This window comes from Camelus dromedarius, chromosome 6 (genome assembly GCF_036321535.1).
Source record: "Camelus dromedarius isolate mCamDro1 chromosome 6, mCamDro1.pat, whole genome shotgun sequence".
Taxonomy (NCBI): Eukaryota; Metazoa; Chordata; class Mammalia; order Artiodactyla; family Camelidae; genus Camelus; species Camelus dromedarius.
The window spans coordinates 33,426,484-33,447,743 of NC_087441.1; the positions used below are offsets into that span (position 1 = coordinate 33,426,484).

Here is a 21,260-nt window from a genome sequence, read left to right on the forward strand (position 1 = left end):
GATGGTGTATTAGTTAAAAAACTTGATTTTAGTGTCTCAGGTGGATCAAAAACAAAACAAAACAAAACAAAAAACCATGACTCATCTGAGTTACTGACAAGCCTGAGCTAATTATGTTTTCCACTAATGAAAACCAAATAATGCTTGAATATATAGAACAAAATTTCCTAGGAATTCAGAATATTCCATAAACACATTGACCTACTATTAAGTTTCCAAAGGCATCTTGTTGCCAACTACTTTAACAGCACAGTTTTTTCTGCCACAATAATACAGGAGGATTAAAATACACTCTAACACACAACAGATCCCCCAAATACCACAAAGAGATCTCAAATATTTCACCAAGGTAACTATTGCTCCCCCCCCCGCCCACCCCAAAAATAATCTCGTACGCTGAAGTTAGGAAAAAAAGTTCACCTACATAGGGTCTTTGATTTGAATTAGATATAAAAGAGTAAACATAGCTAATACATAATCAGTTGGCCTCTGTTGATAGAAATCCACAGCTGTTTCTGTGTTAATAAAAGACATTTGTAGATACTTATAAAAGCACCTAGAGTGCAATAAATAAAATCAGTGAGTCAAGACATTTCTGCTCTCTGCTTCCAGTAGATTAATGAGTTTAGTAGATTAATATGTTTTACGTTGTCCCACCCAACCCCTTCAAGAAGACCTTATGGAAGAATTATAAAGATGAAGATTATTACTGTTGTTGTTATTGTCACTTGTCTCTTTTTGGCCACCATGGAGGCTCAATGGTAAAAGCACTTGGCTGACAGCTGGCAGTTTTCATACACAGACACACTGGAGCTGCTGAGCTATGCAGTCTTGTTTCTTGACGTGAGACACACAGACTTGAACTCATTCGGAATTAACAGCAGTGTGTTAGCCTAAAGGAAGTGACTGGGGGATGTCTGCACTGAGATTCTCAGGCGCACAACTTAGGTGGGTTAAGGCAAGTATGGACGGTACAGCCTTTAGGGCAAACAATCTGCCATTTGGAATACAAGGTCGTCATGGCATGTTTTGTTTGTTTGTTTTTGCAATTACATTGCCTACATAGCTGTGGTGCTGTTGAGACTTATGGAGTGCAGAAGACAGGGCTCTCAAACTAACGTGCCCCGGATGAATTTGCAGCTGGCAGAGGCCGACTGGCTGGGCTGCTGAGGAGTGAGTGACGGCCAGCAGAGGGCACCAACACGTCTCCTTATGAACTTTCCAAAGGCCTGGGAGAAAGCAGCCTGCTTTCACGAAATCCACCATGGGCGTGTCCTGCATATTTGTCTGTTTCAGTTAGAAAGAGGAGGCCAAGTAGAATTGATGTGTGCCGGCCTGGGTGTGTGTGTGCGTGTGTGTGCATGTGTATGTGTGTGTGTCCTAGTGTATGTGGAGGCTTTATGTTTTGTTTTGTTAATATGTATATATTTAAACTCAGTTGCTTCTTGCGCTTCAAAAAAATGCAGGAGGCCACTGCGAAACAAGTTCTTTGAAAGGTCCAGGAGCTGATATACGGAAGCCATTTGTATTATTTCGACCTAAGAGAGAGACAGAAAAGATATTTTTAGTCAAGAGGGAGAGCTCAGCCTCTTTCCTCACCTCTCCAAGCACAAGAGTAAGCCAAAAAAAAAAAAAAAAAAAGTCTTAAGCCCAAATTGTGCTTTAAATAGACAATTTTCCTCTCCTTTTTTCTCAGTGCAACCTTCTGGATAGAGAGGCCACTTATGGTCATATGAAATCCATTTTCTGGGGTCAAATGAATATGTATGGCTGTACAATTAGGCTACCAAAAAGAATGCAATGTTTTCAAATGTGGTCAGATGTGGTCTGATATCCCATGGGATAGCCTTACACTTACACTGCAGGGAGCCCAAACAGATCGCGGCCTGCTTTGGCACATAGGTTAGTGGTGGTCAAAGCACCTACTTTGTTAGAAAATTACCCTGTGGATGTGGGCATGTTTCTGTGCAGCAACTTCATAGTCATTATTTGTTTCAAAAAGCTTTACCAAACTAAGAAAAAATCAACAAAACCTTTTTCCTTTTTAGGTGGATTAGAGACAATCAGAAGAATTATAGGCCAAGAACATTCATTCAACTTAACTTAAAAAAGAGGATTGTCTATTCATTGACTCCAGGAACAGAAAGAGGGCTGAACGGAAGTCAGGGCAGTTTTCAAAGCTTCATCCAGGCTCTCAGCCACAGAAGATTTACTGGGTATAATGGAAACCCTACAGCTAAAACTGTGCATTGCTTTTAAGCATTTGCTTTCCTTCTAGGGAACTGCTTTTATTTCCAGTTTCTATATAATATCATTGGGGTGCTTGCAGTGGCCCATGATGCTAGATTACTCTCGCTTTATGAGAGTTCTTTATGGCAGGTTGACAGGAGAAGTTCCACCCCAAAGGACAAAGACACAGGAGATGCTCAGGTCTCTGCCTTCCAGCAGGGAATGAAGTTTATGCAGGAATCAGTTTTGGTTTTGCATAGGACTTTAATAGGCAGTGGCTCTCCCATGACTGTTTCTGAGGATTACACAGTTGAAAAAGCTCTTCAACACCACATAATGTGAAATCAAAAGGGAATAAAGGGAATGCAGGAGAAGGGGAGGGTGCAGGCACGTATGGAAGTATGACAGCTAAGTTACTGTGAGCAAGTAAAGATAAGTAGTTTTAAAATCAGGGGTTGGGGAGAGGGTATAGCTGAAGCAGTAGAGGGCATGCTTAGCATGCACGAGGTCCTGGGTTCAATCCCCAGTGCCTCCTCCAAATAGAAATAAATGAATAAACCTAATTACCGCCCCCTCATAAAATAAAAGAAAGCAAAACAAAAAACAAAAATAAATAAGATGCTAGAGCAAACTCACAGTCCATCCAGGAATTTGAAAAAAAATTTAGGGGTCAGGAAAACTGGCTGATAATCAGGGCTGCTCAACTGACAAGTTGCATGACCTGTGTTTTCCTTTCCTTTCATCCAGTTTCCTCATCTCGACGTGAAATCCTAGTGTCCTAGTACTTGAGGTCCCCTGGGGGATGTTTTGTAGAAGGGATGGTAGTAGTATTTTGACTGGTGGTTTGTTAAACACCTTAAGTATTGTGAAATTTTTAAATTTGAATTCTGTTAAACATTTAGCTTAATTCATGCGACTTGAAAGCTTTTATATAATTTTACCATTCCCAGGCAGTAAGGAGGCAAATAATATTTTTATTATCTTTGGTTTGGCATTTAAAGTGCCCTATTTAATAAACATGAGAAGTTTTGTCTCCAAGGAATTTCATGCTGGATATTAAATTTGAAGAATCCTTTCTTTAAAGATGATATTAGGATGATAAATGCCTGATTGGAAACTATATACTTGATTATGTATAATTAGAATTCTTACATTATAATCATAGCTGGGCCTTACATAGTGGTTATAGCTGATTTATTCTATTTTGATCATATGTATTGATCATTCATATTGACCGCCACAATGGAATGTTATGTGATAAAAACAGTACGCGATATTGTCAGAAGCAAGAAATTCCAGGACTCACAGGTATTCTGGTCTCTACTCTTGAGCACAGACATATTGCTACATGTTAACTTGGGCTGATATATGTGATATGTTGTTTACAGAAATCTTTTGGGAATGAAATATAGTATATGCTGATTTCTGACTTGGGAAAGTCTTTTCATGAGTAACGTCAGTTAACATAAGCATTGTTACTACAACTAATAAATTATGTTTATTAAGGTTTCGTATGTGACATGTCATACATCATACATGGTCTACAAGCATTATTTTATACAAATTCAGAACAATTACATGAAGTACAAAAACTACCATCTCTATTTTGCAGGTGAGGAAACTTAGGCTTGGTGAGAATACATAAAGTTATTCAAATAAAGTTATATGTCCAAGGTCACAAAGAATTTTATCTTATGCCGTCTGCCTTCAGTAGGTTATCTTAACCACTACTCCTTACTGCTGTGCCCTTATATTGTAATAGAACACTTTATACAAGGCTATATTACAATATTGAGAAGAATGGTAAATAGTTGAAAGGATTTATCATTTTAATTTTTGTTTGAGCTATCAAGTCCTTTTGGGAAGATAGGAAAGGTATGGCAATAAATTGAAAACAACTATAATATGGGACAAAAGAAAGAAGAAATATCAAAGGAGAAAGAGATTAAGAAATGTTTCATAAAGGAAGTACAACTTAAGATACAATTTGAAGGGTCATAGGATTCGAAAGAATGGAATTTGAAAAAAAAAAGAAATTTAGTGTCAAGAGAACTGCATGGGCAATTGGAAAAATACACGTCATATTTGCAGAAGGCAAGAGTTTTAGTTTGGTTGGAAAAAAATATATCAAGGGCGATATCAGACTACGTGTGCCCTCAATAGATGACAAGCTTCAAGAAGCAGGGGACCGTTCTTATTCATCATTACATTTCCCCAGTGTCCCCCAGCAAGACGGTTTTGGGGCAGGGGCCTAATGTAATCAGAGTGGTACCTTAAGAAGATTAATTTGGCAGTTACATGGAAGATGGGCGGGAGTTCTAAAATAAGAAAGAGACTGGAAAACTGAAAGTAATAAATGCCTGAATTAGGGCAGTGGTTGTATGGATGTAAAAGAGAGGATGTGTGCTATACTGTTTACAGAAAGGATGCTTTGAATGATGTATAGTATTGGCTGATTTCTGAACTGATAGAGCCTTTTTTTATGCGTGGTGTTACCCAATGCTTTTAGGGAACTACAAGACAGACACACACAAAATGCAGGCATGACGCATAGATCATTCTCTTTGTAAAGAGAAGCTTAAACGGGGATGTATAAGGATTACTTTCATCTCTGTGGAGGAGAAATATGCCCCCAAATCCTATATTTATTATCCTATACACTAACAATACTGAAAGGTAAAATGATTCAATGGTGGAGGACGACGACGACAAACACATATCTTCAAAGAGAGAAGCTCACATTTCAAAATGAATTGGAATCTTACTTTCTATTTTGCTCTTCGCTTGCAATTCAGCATATCACGTGATGCTGATATATAGAATTTGTTATCAGTTGTTATCCAAGGGAATTTGCCTAAACACAGATATAAAAATCAGGCTCTGATTGTATGTCTGCTGTCTTGAGTGCTAGAGTTAAGGGTCTGGTAAGTTTCAGTGTTAATATTCTGGTTTCATTTTCACTTTTCACTCTAGAACAAGGATAAAGAGTATTATTGCTCAGTTCTTCACTTTTTAAACACTACACAGAATGAAAGTGATAAGCTGTCATTTATCATCCAAATGAGAACACTTTTGTGAGTAGTAGGGAGTGCTGGTAATAATGCCACCAGGACAACCCGTGTAAACTGAGACTATACTGGGAAAACCAGAATATATGGTTTATATATCATTACGTATAACTACCTAGCATGTTATATCATTTTCAAAATACACAACTTTTGGGTAATTCAAAGAAGTTGTACATTATATTGGAGTTTTAGCTATGTAGTTGATACTTATGTAAGACTATAGGTAACTTTAGAGATGGCTTTTCTGGTAAGTTAATTTAAAAAAAGTTATGAATAAAATGTTATCAGAATTAGCTCAGTCAAAACAATATTAACAGAAGAGAAACTACTGGAAGGATATGAGGGAGCTACACGCCATCTAGCTTGTGCCACAGTCACATTTACTGAGTCAATGTTAGTATCCCAGAAGAGCATCTCCGCAGTGGGGTACTTACATGTACATAGGCTGTAGTTGTAAATGAGATGTCTTCTGAGGCCCCTGATAGCCATAAGAGTCAAAGCCACCTATGAAATCAACTGGAAAGGGACAATTGCCTTAGTTAGTTAATGTTTCCAAAGAGATAAACATTCACGATCAAGGTCTTATACAAATTACTAATATAAACCTTTTAATAATCTATTAAACCAGAAGTAGCTAATTGTGGAGGAAAAAAAGATAGTTCCTTCAAGGCAGTGATGTTTTTAGTCCCCTCAACTGTGAGATTCAAATACTGCTTTACAAGAATGTATCCACTTGGAAGAAGACATTATGTACTCCTTTGAAGCAACCAAGACCTAATTGGAGTCATAAAATTCACTTGCACCGTAAGGATGCTCTATGTCTTTTTGGTTAGCGTGAAGATTTTCTGCAACACATGACAATATAAAAAATAACGATCGCTCAAGTGCATGTATCTATCAGCAATTGCGGCACTAGTAATAATATCATGTGCTGTGAATGTCAAGTGCAAGATGCTGTGGCGGAGCTCATGTAAATTAACCCAACATGGCTGTCCCTGCCATTATGTGGTTCATGATCTCAGACAGACAATCAGAAATAAAGATGTGGAGCAAAGTCTAACCAAACATTCAAATGCAATACACACCTAGATATTTAAGATACAATGAGCTATATAACAAGAGTTACTATAGTAGGTTATCTTATCCAGAATGGCTGCAACAATATCTCCTATTCCGTATCTGCTCATAATGTGACCTTGACACTCATCTTATCCTGTGGTTTGGGTCTCTGTCCCTTCTTCTCAAACCTGGGTAGAGCTTTGTGGCCACTGTGACCAATAGAGTGTGGTGGAATTGACACTATGTGACTTCCAAAGCTAGATCAAAAAAGGTCTTGCACGTCCCTTTACTCTTGTGGGATGCTCTCTTCTGGAACACAGTCACCACGCCCGAACTAGAAGTCCAAACCGGCTGGCGTGGAGAGATCAACGGAGGGCCTCTGGGTATGATTTTGGCTGACAGGCTAGCTGAGGTCCCAGCTGATAGTCAGCATCAACCTCTGGTCACGTGAGAAAAGCTGCCTCCAAATGATTCCAGCCCCAAGCCATTGAGTCAACCCAGTGTTGGAGTCTTCCCAGCTGAGGCCCCTGACATCAGGGCTAGGAGACAAGCCAGCATCACTGTGCCCTGTCTGAATTCTTAACCCACAGAATCCATGAGCATAATAATGGTTATTTTAAACCACTATGCTTTGGACGTGATAGTAACTGGAACGGTAATTAGTGAGAGTACTGCGCAAAGTTTTGTGTTTGTTTTTTCTTTTCCATTCCTGGATGTGGAGGTTGTATGGTGGGGCTACAAGAGGCAAAACAACCAAAAGCTGACAAGATAGATGACAGGAAGGAGAAAGAAGGGGAACTATAGACTTTAGGATGCTGGAGGATATCTTTACTTTTTTCTAAAACCGTATTCTATTGGCTTAGCTTTGACTAGTTTTTGTTCTCTTTTTGGTATCCTAAGTGCTACAGGTAGAAATTGGAGCAACTAACATAAAGTCCATGATGTCTGTTGGGTGGGGAAATCTTTTTTTTTTTTAATATTTTATTTTTTAGAGCAGTTCCAGGTTGACAGCAAAATTGAGAAGACAGTATTGAGAGGTTTATTTACCCCCATCCTCATCCCCACATGCGCACAACCTCCCCTACTGTCAACATCCCACACCAGAGAGGTGCATTTGTTACAACTTATGAAACCGACACTGACACATTGTTATCACCCAAAGACCAGAGTTTGCATTAAGATGCACTTTTGGTATTTTATATTCTATAGGTTTCAACAAATATGTAATGACATTTTTGTATCCACAATTGTATCCACAATTTTAGTATCACCCAGAATAGTTTCACTGCCCTAAAAATCCTCTGTGTTCTGCCTTTTTATCCTTCCATCTCCCCTGGTCTCTAGCAACCACTGATCTTTTTACTGTCTCCATAATTTTGCCTTTATCAGAATGTCATAGAGTTGGACTCCTACATGATCTAGCCTTTTCTGATTGGCCTCTTTAACTTAGCAATATGAATTTAAGTTGCCTCCAAGTCTTATAATTTAAAATCTCATTTCTTATTTATTTATTTATTGAAGTATATTCAGTTACATTGTGTCAATTTCTGGTATACAGCATAATGTCCCAGTCATGCATATATATATATACATATATTTGTTTTCATATTCTCTTTCATTAAAGGTTATTTCAAGATACTGAATATAGCTCCCTGTGCTATACAGAAGAAATTTGTATTTTTGTCTATTTTATATATAGTGGTTAACATTTGCAAATCTCAACCCCCCAAATTTATCCCTTTCCAACCCCTTTCCCCCAGTAACCATGATTGTTTACTATGTCTGCAAGTCTGTTTCTGTTTTGTAGGTGAGTTCATTAATGTCTTCTTTTTTCCTTTTTTTCTTTTTTTTTTTTTTTTTAGATTCTACATATGAGTGATATCATTTCTTTTTATCATAAAAACCCTTTTACCAAGGAAGAATTTGTCTTCTGGTCAAAAGTGGTATAGCACAGCAGTCCCCTGTTATCTGCAGGGGGTACATTCCAAGACCCTTAGTGGACACTTGAATCATGAATAGTACCAAACCCTATATGTACACATACTATATTTTTTCCCATGCTTATGGATGGGTAGCAAACACAGCATGAATGTGCTGGACAGAGAGATGATTTATGTCCCTGGAAGGACAAAGCAGAATGGTATGAGATTTCATCGCACTACTCAGAATGGCTCACAATTTAAAACTTATGAATTGTTTACTCCATTTAATCTTTCCATACTGCAGTTGACCACAGGTAACTGGAACCCTGGAAAAGGAAACTACAGATAAGGAGGGACTATGGTATAATGAAAAGAACAGTGACCCCGATGCTAGAAGGATCAGGGTTCAAAACTGCTTTGACCACTTGTCAGCTGTGGGACCTTAGAAAAATCACGTAACTTCTTATACTTAGTAATACTTATACTATTAGTATGAGGATAAAGTAAGGAGTGTAGAGTCCTGGGTGAGACCAGGTGTGGAAGAAGAAAATTAAAAGCCCTTGAAAAAAATTCAGTGTTTTCTTTATAATTCTTCTAAGCCATGCAGGGTAGGAGAAAGAAAGACAGAAAGCATTTAATTTGGGACTATAGAACTCTACCAAGTATTTTTATCAAAAATGAGTTAAAAAGGAGAAAACTTCTTTCATTTTCTGAATTGCCCACATATGCACATTAGCTAATATAAATGATATTGGAAGAGTTGTACAATAATTGAGTGGCAACTATATTTAAAGTTTGCATTTTGAGATATTATTTTCCATGACTGGGGACTCATTGCAGATAGTGCCTAAATTCCTGTTCATTAGGGTTCACTCTTGTCAACATTGAGACTTAGTTTCCTCAGAGTTATTCACAGCATGAGAGTTTCCTCGTTCTGAGGTTCCCTTAGTAAGACGGTCCCCACCCTGGTACTAGAGAACTTGAGTGGGTTAGAGCAAGCCAAGTTCAGGGCAGATGCAACTACCATGGTCTCCTCCACTCTAAGCGAGATCCAAGTCAAGCTGAGGGTTATTAGCGTTGCTATTGTTGTTTTGAAATATTTCCTTAGCCCGATTCTAGAGATTTGAAATGGATGGCAGAAAAAGCGAGATGGTAATTATGAGTCAGAAATTGTGGAGCGAACCAAGTGATAACTTGAAGAAGGCAAGACTGAAAGCAATCTTCAGGTCCAACAGACAGAATCAGGACAAAAATGGGAAACAAAACTTGGGTCCAGAGCAATGTAGACCTTCTGAGACACAAGAAAAGGCCAGAGGGAACTGAGATGTGTCTGAGAATGTGCTGCTAAATGGAGCTTGAGTTGTCTGGGTCTTGCTCTTATTAGCCACTTGTCTGGTGGGTGGGTTGACTGGTAGATCTGGTTTACAACTACCCCACCAGGGAAGGTAGGATGAGAGCTTTGGTGGAAGGACTGCTATCATTCTGATCATTCTGATCACTCAGATCAGCTGGGGCCAGGAAGGGGCTGCCACAGCGGGTGACTCAGAACCAAGACGAGAAAAGAAGAGGATCTGAGTGTAACCAGGATGGATTTTTACCATTTCACTCACGAGGGGGCTTCACATTTCAACCAGAATCAAAGGGTGTATTTTCTGTAGTGTATTTTATATGCATGCCTGAGTTCACAGCCAAGGAACTTATGTAAGGTCAACTTCCACATATTCTCCTTCTCAGTAACTGTTTGGATGCTTTCCTAAAGACCTGAAGGAGAGGAATAAGAAGAGCTGGGTCTAACTGACCACTGGAATTAAGAGTATGGTGGTCAGGGTAGGTAGACTTGATTTTTGGTATTGTTTACAAAATGATGCGTCAACTACATCAGGAACTCTTTGGGGGATGCCATGTGGGTAGAGATCATAAGTAGAAGAAATTATGTTGTTCTCTATCCAAAAATTGAATGACTGGGTTAGCTTACATTTTTAAAACACCCTTAACACCACTTTGGTCTGTTTTCTGTTTCTTTTATATAATTACATTAATTTAGGCTCTAAAGAGGCTACTGAATATTGTGAACCTTTTCTGAGCAGTAGGAGTCATAGAACATCTAACAGGTACTCCTCCAAGTGATTGCGATGAACCTAGACATTTGGCTCATGGCTTATCTCTGCATCATTTAGAAAAGAAGATCTTTTATTAGTCAGGAATCTCCTTAATTCCTGAAAATGAAAATGAATTCCCTACAAATGCAAAATACTTGATTGTCCCTAGAGCGCCTTTAGGTGATATCATTTATCTTTACAGTATTACAGTAAGGTAGGTGGGAATAATTATCCTCACTTTACAGACAAACACAGATTTACTTGACTAGTTCTGGGGGGCACACAGCAGCTGAGGGTGGAAGTAGAAGCCAGGCGGTCTCTTTTCTTCCTAAGTATACTGAAAAGTGATTTCTTTTCACTTATGCCCTTCCAGTAAGCTCCTGGAAGTTTATCAAAGGTTTTGCATCACATTTTGGATTATATCTAAAATCTTAAGTCTATTGTTTTCTTTTCTGGGGGATAATTAGGTGTATTAATTTATACATACATATATATATTTTAATGGTGGTACTGGGGATTGAACCTAGGACTTCACGCATGTTAAGCACGTGCTCTATCACTGAGCCATACACTCCCCTCTCTTGTTTCCTCTTTATATGATTCATTTAGTGAAAGTTCTGAGCGCTTGCTTTGAGTCTTCTATTGGTTGTAGATGCCTCTCATGTTTATTCTCCAGTATCTTTCCTCTGTTCTTTCTAGAAAATTTGCTCTTTCATCTTCTTCTCATCTCCAATCTAATGTTCTAGGAACATTTTGATGTGAACAATAACTGAAGAAAAAAACAGCTGTATTAGATTTTGCCAGTAATAGCTGCTAATGAGATGCCTTGGTTTTCCGTAACAGATCTTTCAGATGAGATAAGGTGAACATCCCTCAAGTCTTACTTCATTTCCTTTGTGCCTGATAACTGATGAGGGCACCACATAAACATTCAAACAATCCTTTCTTCTGAAATCTATATGCTCAGCCCTCTCTTGCAATACTGCTGATTACAATGATGTTTTTTCAAAGTGAGAGAGGATGTTTTCTTTATAGCCCTCTGGCATAATGTATAGTTATTTCAATATTTATCAGAAAATGTGAAAGACAGAAGAATTATTGAAGGAGTGAATTAGAATTTCAAGAATGAGAAAGAAAAGGTGACAATCAGTGTGAGATCAATGGATAAAGAGGTAGAAAAAATAGGACATGCCAAGTATTTTAATTTGACAGAAGGGGAGGAAAAGGCAAGATTCAAAATCAACTCAGAAGTGTGTTGTCTAGGAGAATGTTGCTGCCTTTAACAGAACAAAAAGGAGTGACAGGAGGGACTTGGCTGTTGGCTTCATTGGGAAATGCAGCATGCAAGCTGTCAGTGGCACATACAAATGGCAAAGCCCAGGAAACACTTGGAAAAGGGAAATGTAATTGTAATTGCTGCAAGGTGACTTGGACACTTGCTGGGATTTTAGAGATGAATTTCTTTTTCTTCACCCAGCTTTATTGTGCTTCATTGAAACCTGTCTCCACCTGACATATTATGAATCTACTTTTTTGTGTGTGGTTGATTCCATCACTATAATAAAAGCTGCATGGGATTTACTGTTTACTACAGTAGGCCCAGAACCCAGAACAGTGTTTGTCTCATAGAAGACCCTCAATACATATTTACTGAACAAACCCTTTAAGCCCATTAAGCTGTAAAAAAAAAGAAAAAAGAAAAAAGAAAAAAATAAGGCAATTGATTGAAGCATGGAAGATGCTGGTAAAATTTCTAGGTGAAATTTGACTGAGTGCATTGACCCTCAATAAGGTCTTGAATGAAAGGGAAGACCTTTCACAGAAAATCTAGAACGTCAGTGATTGCTTGGGTCCTATGAGATAAAAGAAACCTTTTGGACACAAATGGGAAGGAGCCACCACTGTAGTCTCTTTGGTCTAGAGAAGTAGAAGGAAAGAGGCTGGGACATCCTTTGGCATCAAAATGGCTAGGGGGAGAGAGGCATCCACTGATGAATGCTATCGAGTGTTGCAAATGTCAATCACTGGTAGGAAAAACATTGTTTTCTTTCTGGCCAGTTCATAGCATCCTAAACAGAGGTACATGACTGAGTCGATGGTGACAAAATGAAATAAAATTGGTACTTGCTTAATCTTTGCCTCATTGGAGCGATTTGTCTTTGGTCCTTTGAAGACAACTCAGGAATGTTATCACTTTCTCTGCAATTGTTACTGCACTTTCTCTTTGCCTTAGTTTTCCTGTCTGCAATATGGGTGTGTTTGTATCTACTGACCTATGGAGGCAAGGGGAGGTCCAATTATTTTAAATGACTAAAGTGCCATATCAGTTTAATAACTATGATTTAATAACATTAATAATAGTGGAATTTAGAAATTACCAAGTAAGAGAAAAATGCTTCTGGAATAAATATTCTTCACTCTAATATGTTCCCCTGTGGTGAGCTTCCCTTCTATTTAAACCTTTTAATCGTGAACACAGAGTTCAGCAAATCAAACTGTTTTTTTTTTTTCAATACATGTTGGCAGTGAGGTATTGTAATATAAAATTGGAACTTGGTTATTAACGACAAAGCCACTAGTCAACATAACTCTCTTTTGGAGGCAGAGCTGGAAAAGACCATGAAGGGGAGTTTAAAAAAGCAGGTCACAGTAAGCCAAACCTCAATATTTGGAAGAACTCACTGAAAGACATGAAAGAATTTGTGTGGGCCTAGGAAAATAGAGTGTAAATCCATTAGCTCTGCAGGTGAGCATTTCAAGGGTACTAATCTCCAGCTGCACAAAAGGCATTTAGAGCATAACCAACCATGGGCCAGATTCAAAAGACCCAGCTTTCTCCCGCGCAGACTGATTTGGTAGCAGCATTGCAGCTTCCATGTGAGCCTGGCGTGTTCAGCCTGGACTAATATCTCTGAGTGGACTCAGAGCCTTTTTCTTTTTTTCTGATTAGGAAAACACAACCCTTGGTAGGGGTACTTTGTTCTTTGTTGCCTGAAAGGTCACTCAAGTGTGATGCTACAGAGAGCTCCTGGCAGGCGAAGCACACGTGGAATGGAATGAGACTGATTAGCTAAATCACTGCAGATGCTTCCCGTCCTAACCTTGTTCAGCAAATAACATTTTCTTGGGGTCTTAGGGTCCTACTTTCCATGCTTCCCTCTTAGTTGTATCAGAGCCAGATCTTCAATCTTCTATACGTGGTTACACATTTTACATATGCTAAAAAACGAAACTGGAAAGCAATGACCACAATGGTGTAAGAATGAAATATTTCTTTAGTTAGACAACATTTGAGTAACCACTTTAAGCTGTTGGTTTTAAAAACTTAAAAAACTAAAAAGTGAAGTATCAGTTTCCATTTGAGAAACTGTTTTGTCTTTTTGCTCTTGTCTCTTTCTGCCAATTCTCTGTGAGGCTGGTACCTTAGGTGAAATTTGAAGAAACACATGCTGGTTTTCTGCTGAGACCGGGGTCTTGCTATTGAATCATGTTCTAGTAATCTGCTGCCGTCGCTGGTACACCACAGGGAAGCCGCGAAGTAGTGTCAAGATCCAGGGCTTGGGAGTCAGAAAGCCTGGGCTCAGGAGTGCTTTCTCGTCTTACTAACATCAAACCCACAGGCAGGTCGCAGTTGCTCTGAGCCTTAATTTCTTCCTCTGTGAAGTGGGGGTAAAAAACAATTCCAACTCCACAGAGTTATACGTGTGTAATACTTAGATGTGTGTATTTTATGGACTCGCTGTAGATTTCATCTCTTTTAGCAAGGGATTTATCTAAAGAGAGTGATTCGAATTATGCTTTAAAATGCATATTTAGGTTCTTTACTGAGAGAATGAGAACTTTTCAGGCCAGGAGAGCAGGTGGAGATAAGGTACAACGAAGGGAACCTGATATTCGAAGGTCCTGGAATTTTGTGTGGAACGACGGAAGCGTGGAAGTCATCAGCAGAAGCTGAGGAGAGCGAGGTGGGTTTAAGGAAACCCTTCAGGTGCCCACTCAGTTAACTGTGGCCTGACAAGCAGCAGGAATGGCCTGTGTGACATGAGGTAGGAAAAAGGGAAGATCTTTTGTGTTTTTAAAAAACTCCACTGAACTGAGTTTCCATATTTCACATGTTTTTGGAAATCACTTTGTATATTATCTGACAGGCTGGGGAGAGGCTCGGCCTGGCCTGGTTTGTGGTCAACGAGGCTTTGGCCCAGAGGCAGGGAAAAGGAACTAGCCGATGGGGTGGGCGAAGGTGAAGACGCCGAGAGCCCACGGCCGGGCTCAGCAGAGGGGTGAGGCCAACGCTCGGCGGAAGGGTTCTCTGGACAGGAAAAGCTTAACGCGCCTCTCAGGCTGGGGCAGGGTTTCAAGACGACAAAAGGGTACTTGCCAGCATAGAGAAATGTTGAGGGTCTGAGGGAAAAAGGGAAGGCGTTTATGTTTGATGGCTTTGGTTTTCTCAGGTTTGGCTCCTGGGCTTAAGGAACCTGGAAGGATTTGGAACAGGCCCTGTGGTGAATACGGCCCACGGTCCGTGGGAGAGAGCGAAAGCCTCGCTGAGCAGGAGCGGGCCTCCGCTGGGCCTGGGCGCTCTCTCCCGCCGTGTGCGGCAGCCCAGGACTGGGAGAGGACAACTGCACCTGAGCCGTGTCAGGCAAGGCTGTTGAAACTCCAAGCATGAGGGAGGAGACCGCAAGGAAGGAAACCAAGGGTGCGCGGGAGAGCGTCACTGCCGCTGCGGACCCGGGAGCCGGATGATGAGTAGAAGGAGAAACGACGTTCCCAGTGGAGGGGAGCTCCTAAACAAAGGCGAAGAGACACGCCTCCAGGAGGCAGGCAGGAGAACACGGAGGGAGGAAAACGGGCGTTTACAGTCAGGCGGAGAACTTCAGAACCGGCGATTTTAGAGCAGCCTTCTTCCTCCGTAACGAAGGCGACCCAATCAGCCCCCTTGATGAAGGGAACCAAGCGGCCGGTGGGGTGAGCGGCGGCAGAGCTGAGAAGGTCAAGCAGTGGTAAAGCTGGAGACGGGAAATGGTGCATCCAGGTATCTTTAATACTTTCAACAGATGTGGGGGTGCGTGCAGAATATGATGAAATGACTAAGCAGAAGTGACTTTAAAGGTGCCATGCCATTTGGCTGGATGAGAGTCACCATAGATTCATCTCTATTTCGTGCTCCCCTGTTAGAACGGCTTTCAATTACAGGTGACATGCCTTTCAGTTGAAATTGGAGAGCACAGTTATTACAAGCTAAAGGCGAGCTGGTGAGACATGATAGGGCATATCTTCTCTGCTGGCATCCAGGATATATCTAGAGTGCACAGCCCATGGAAATGCGGTGGTTTTAATTAGGGTGTGGGCATATCAATGTATATATATTAAGGAAAATAAAAAATCAAGCATGTATGCTAAAATCACCCAATAGAGAACTATTCCTCCCCTTGTAATTTTTGCTAACATGATCTTCGCATCGTTTTGCAGCCTCCAGAAAGGACTGAACTTAAATGAATCATCTTTATAGAAGGACAATAGCGGTTTGAAGTAAGAGAATGTGCAGGGGCTACTCTAACATCTTGACTGATATTTGGGAAAGTTGGAACTAGATTTGCTATATGGGGTTCATTAAAAACACGTAAGATTATTATTGTGTGGATTACGGTATCCATTTGGTTAATATGGATGGAAAAAGTAGTTGTCTTTAAAAAAGACACTTATTTTTGTTAAATTCTACATCTCCCTCCGATTTAGCCTTTAGGTTTCAGTGGAAACGTCATTCCTTCAGTGAAGAATCTCCTGGTCTTCTTAACTGGATGAGGCACACCTGGGGTGTGCATTCCCACCGCCCCCTCTAGTCTCCTTGTCTGAACGTCATCACACTTTGGTGTGTTTCCTTGTGTGAACTGTGTGCTGGACTGTAAGCATCAGGAAGGCACACAGTGTCTGCTGCATCCCTAGTGACTAACACACAGGCTGCTCAACAAATACGTGTTGGAAGACTCTATCTCGAGTCTCACAGTGAAATGATGTGGGACATAGACCTGGCACCGGGAGACTTAAGTTCTGCTCCCAGCACTGCCTCCAAATGATTGACTTGGAGCAAGTCAATTTCAGTGTTCCTTTCCTCAGCTGTAGAATTAGAAGATTAAAGCAGGTAATTGCTAATATTGTTCATCGCTCTGCGATCTGCACAATTCCGTATTTGTGGGATTGGTTTACATACCGATAATAGCAGTCAAATATTTAGAATGAACAAATCTGCAAAGGCATAATGAATGGAAAAAATTAGTGTAAAGGAGTTGTTTCCCCTCTGGCTGTTACTACTATTATGCAGTGGCTTCCCTAAGCAAGTTTCCAGGGAGCTGAACTGCTGAATAGAGTATTGGAACCTGCGACATGAGACCTGACAATTCCCAAATGGAAAACAGAGTGATGAAAAAGGTGGGACCTGGGAGAGGAGAATAGGATTGACAGGTTTGGAGCCAACAGCAATACTGTTGCCCCCCATTCAATTTCCTGCCGAGACGAAGGTGTATGGATGAGTGACTATGTGCGTCATTTTGCCTCTCTGCTCTTGGGAATTCCTTTAACATCAGCTTCATTAGTTACAAAGGCAGCAATCCATATCCAATTTTCTTTTCGTGTCAGGGTTGTTCATGTATAAACTAGCCTCCTTTGTTGGAAACCTTTGCAATTAATCCCATAAACAAACAGACAAAAAATGCAAATCTTGCACTGCCCTAGCCAACCCCACTGACTCTGAGGCCGGACCACCATCTATTATACACAAAAATGAATTGAAATTTCCACTTTGGGTCTAACCTAATTTTCCAGCGATAATAGGATTCCCAGAAGCACTCGTCGCCTCTTGATAGTAACATCCTCATTTCCTTTCCTGGTAAATGTTTTAAATAAGATTTTAGCACCAAAGGAAATTAACCTTTAAATTAATTGTAATTATAAAATGCCATCACTGATTTTTGTCTTCAGCCTAATTACTTTCTATTATTTAAACAAACCTTACCTCCTGTGAGCTTTAAGTTTGTTTCTCCTTCCCTCCCTGCCACAATGCCAGCCCATCCTCACGGAGGCCTCCCTGATGCTCTGCGACTGGAACGGCCTCATTTAAATGTCACACAGGATTGAGGGCTCGCCCTACGCTGCCTATTTACAAGGCATTCTTTCGGCGCTCTGTGTTAGGCTGCTCCGCTCAGATGTTTTCGTTCCACCTACCTGGTGGCCATCCTTAGAGATGCAGTGATTTGCAGTCCTCCTGCTGTTAAGGAGATAACTAAGCCTGGCCTTCTGTTTCTATTAGATGCCATTTCCACCACGACAGCACAACTGGTTGTAATGAAGTTGGCAATGGCCAGCGTCATTTATCAAAAGACTAAGTTTGAATATACAGTCCTCTGTCTCAGCACGGCTCAGCTGTGGAGGGCGTTTCGAGTTGTTTCCTGTGCCGGCTCTTTGTCTTGTTCTCATTTGTTCTTTCAAGGTAGGACTAAGGGATCCCAGCAGCTTGACTTTGTGAGCATGCACATAGGCACTAAAGGCATCCGACTTTTTCTGCAACTTAGCTGCTTTCCATTATCGACAGGGGCCCAGGGAGAGATGGTGAGGAAACGCGTGCAGGACACCCAATGCCAGTGGACTAGGTGCTTCAGAACTGGAGGAAGCAGAATAATCAAAATGGAAGAGGTTTCTTTGAATCATTTCTGTAAATGTCACCACTTCTCCCTTTCACGTGATCCGGCTTTCTTTTCCACTGAGGCTGATTAAAACAACTTGGATATTATTCATCTACTGGATCATTTCAGTCTTCTGCATAACACACCCTCTTCACGACACCCCAGTTAAAGGTCTTCCTTTGCTAGTCTTAGTACTGTTACTTCAACATTGATTCTTCAGAAACAGGGTCCTGATTGTTTCAAATCAGCAAAGGATAGAGAATGAATCAATTTCCTTCCCTGGTATTTTTAATTTTGGAACACTGGATTTATTTAAAGACAATCATTTATTTTTAAAGATGATAATCACGTATGCACATGAGTAGGGGTGTGTGTGTGTGTGTGTGTGTGTGTGTGTGTGTGTGTGAGTGAATGTATGTGATAAGCAGTAGAGTATAATGGACGAGACATAAAGAGAGAAGGGAGAAAATACGTTGTGATTGTTAAAGAAGCAGACTCAACTCAGACCTGAATGTCCAGTTTTAAAAATAAAGGGCATATGTTTTCTCTTTAGTGACCACAAGAGGGAGCAATTTAACAGGAGGCTGAAAAAGAGACCAGCACTAATTTTGGGAGACTTACTGTAAAAATTATATCTCACTGTTAGGAAATGCTACTGTCACCAATAGAAACTCACACGTGACTGACAGGAGGCACACAAATAGGCAGGCATTGGTTTCAGGGGTTGATCGTCTCTTCTGCCTTTTATTTCTACATATGACAGCATATCTTGTTTTCTCCATTTGTTTAAAAAATGACAAAAGGTGCTTTAGTCTAATTGGTTATTCATTTACTTAGAATAAACTGGGGTCTAAGAAAATGTCACATTTCCTTAGCAGTTTCCATGTAGTCCAGGAAATGGCTGTGAAGAGCTGATTTGTTGATTCATTTACTTCCCAGATACTTACTGAGTCCTACTCCAGGCTGGGGATGCTAAATGCTGAGGATACAGCAATGGTCATGACCGGTGTGGTCCCCAATGGCATCCCCTGACACTCTGCTCTCCTGAGGGAGTCACTATGTGCTGTGTTATGTTAGAAGTTCACCGGTAAGCTCAGTGACCTTGGGCAAGTCATCAAATCTCTATGAATCTTTAAAATTCAACTGTTGAAATAGAGTGGTAGGCAGTAGTCTTCCATCCTTTCTCAACTCTGCAGTATTCTTAGTTCAAAAGAAATCTTAAGCAGAATCAAACGTTGTAAAATAAAATAAACACAGAGCTCCTGTGCTTCTGGGGTCTGGGGCAGGAGCAAGGGGACACCTTCTATGTTGGTCCCACCATGATGCTGCAGAGCATTAGCTAGAGATGAGCAGCATCTGAAGTCTGGGGCTCCAGACTCTAATAATACGTGATTCTGTCCAGAGATGGAGAATAAGAAATGGCAAATTTTGGTTTTGTGGGAGGCAGGCAGATATGGACACAATCATTTCAGTCAGTCACCTTCAGAAAAAAGCAAATGTTATATAAAGAAAACAATAATATACTGTTCTTTCATTTGCTTGAGGAGGAGACTTGAAAACTGACATAGACACATCATTCTCATAACTCTGCTTGTCAACCTCGCGCTTAAGAACTTGGCACCTTTTCTGAACTGCTAATTGCCCGCCCCTTAGGTTATGTTTGAAGAGTGATTTATAAATAACAAGAAAGCAAGCTCAGGTCACCGAAAAGAATGTTTAGTATGGCTCTAACAACCAGATAGAAAAAAGAGAGAGAAAGAAAGCAAGCAAACTAGGGAGGAAGGACAGAAGGAAGTGGGGAAGGAAGGAAGACCAGGAGACATATACCCAAATGTTAACTGAGAACCAGAATTCAAAATTGTGAAATCATTCTATTTTTCTTTTCTGTTTGTTTATCTGTATTTTCTACACATTCTGCAGTAAACTTACATTCCTTTATAAATAGAAAGAACCAAATACTTTTTAATGGCTGAGTACTCCTCCTTGCCCACCTCCACCCTTCCCCATAGGTGGGAGAGAGTGGCCATGTGCTCAAAGAATTGCATCCAAACTCAATGATCCTGTTAAACTGGAAAAATGATCAAAACATACAGAATGGAGTTCAATACACAGAAGTGTGGGCCAGCAGGCTTTAGAAGAAAAATCAAACAAAAATAACAGAAAATTATTAGCCTCAGAGAAGTGAATAATTTCCTCCAGTTTGCTTTTCAAATGAAAGGTTCTGTAAATTGATTACGACTTTTATCCCAAGGCCAGTTTATTTTGGAGAATTCAGGACATGATTTTATGCATTCGCACTTGGTTGGTGGGTTCATGCATGTGTGCATCTACAAGTTTAAACATCTAGAATTAATTTTTCAATATTTTCTTCCAAAATAAGTCCCCTTAAGATATTTTTTAAATGGCATTCTGCATATTTTCCTGGGATATTTGAATATTTAATAACATTTGCAAACACATTGGATCTGTTTTAGAAAAGACAGTGACTGCTTAGAAAAATGGATCCATTTTCTCAAGGACTGATGTTTAGTTTTAGTTTAACTGCTAAGGCAAAGGTTTATAAGAAAACATAGTAAAAATTGAGACATCATATGATGGCTTTTGTTCCTATGATGGATTAGCCATATTTTCCACAGCTGCACATCTTCCTTTTAATTGTCACATGTAACAGCACTAATGAAGCAGAAGGATAGGTTCTTAGTTCTATCTCTGTAAGCGGAGGTTGGATTCTGGTGCAGAATTGCTGAGGATTAAGGGAGAAGAGAGCTACACACCAGATGATAAATCCTGGAACATTTGATTTCCTTCACAGAATATCGTCCGAAAGAGCAAGCAGAGGGGAACAGAGAAGACTGGAGGGCATAAGGAGAACTCAGCGTGGCTGGCGACAGATGATACAGGGGAGAGCCCGACCACAGAGACAGCTCCGCCAGGCGTGCCCGCTCTCCTGGAGGAAGCCTTTTCCCCTAAGACATATCGCTGCCTTTTCATGCACAAATACAGAAAAGTATGTTGTGAGGGTTGCCCCACTCAAATAAAGTTCAAGTATCAAGGCACACCCTCTGGAGCAGGTCCCAGCTGTTTTTCTGGTGAGGAGCCTCTCATCTGAAGGCAGATCACCCCAGCCCACAACAGGAGATGCTGACCAGAACGCCTGCATCTTGGCAGGGAGCCTGGATCCGGGAGGTGGGTCTTATTACAGAT

At 40.4% G+C, this 21,260-nt stretch overlaps 1 protein-coding gene across 6 annotated transcripts in view; it reads right to left on the reverse strand.

Moving 5' to 3' along the window:
* Window positions 1-377: 377 nt before the first annotated feature.
* NKAIN2 (sodium/potassium transporting ATPase interacting 2) overlaps window positions 378-21,260 on the reverse strand; it is an 850,734-nt gene continuing 829,851 nt past the window's right edge. For all 6 annotated transcript variants that reach the window (XM_064486725.1, XM_064486723.1, XM_064486722.1 and 3 more), the window contains 2 exons: window positions 5,732-5,813; window positions 378-1,538 (listed from right to left, as the gene is read on the reverse strand). In XM_064486725.1, coding sequence (XP_064342795.1) covers window positions 1,529-1,538; window positions 5,732-5,813 — 92 coding nt within the window. In that variant the 3' untranslated portion in view covers window positions 378-1,528. The remainder of the gene's footprint in view (window positions 1,539-5,731; window positions 5,814-21,260) is intronic.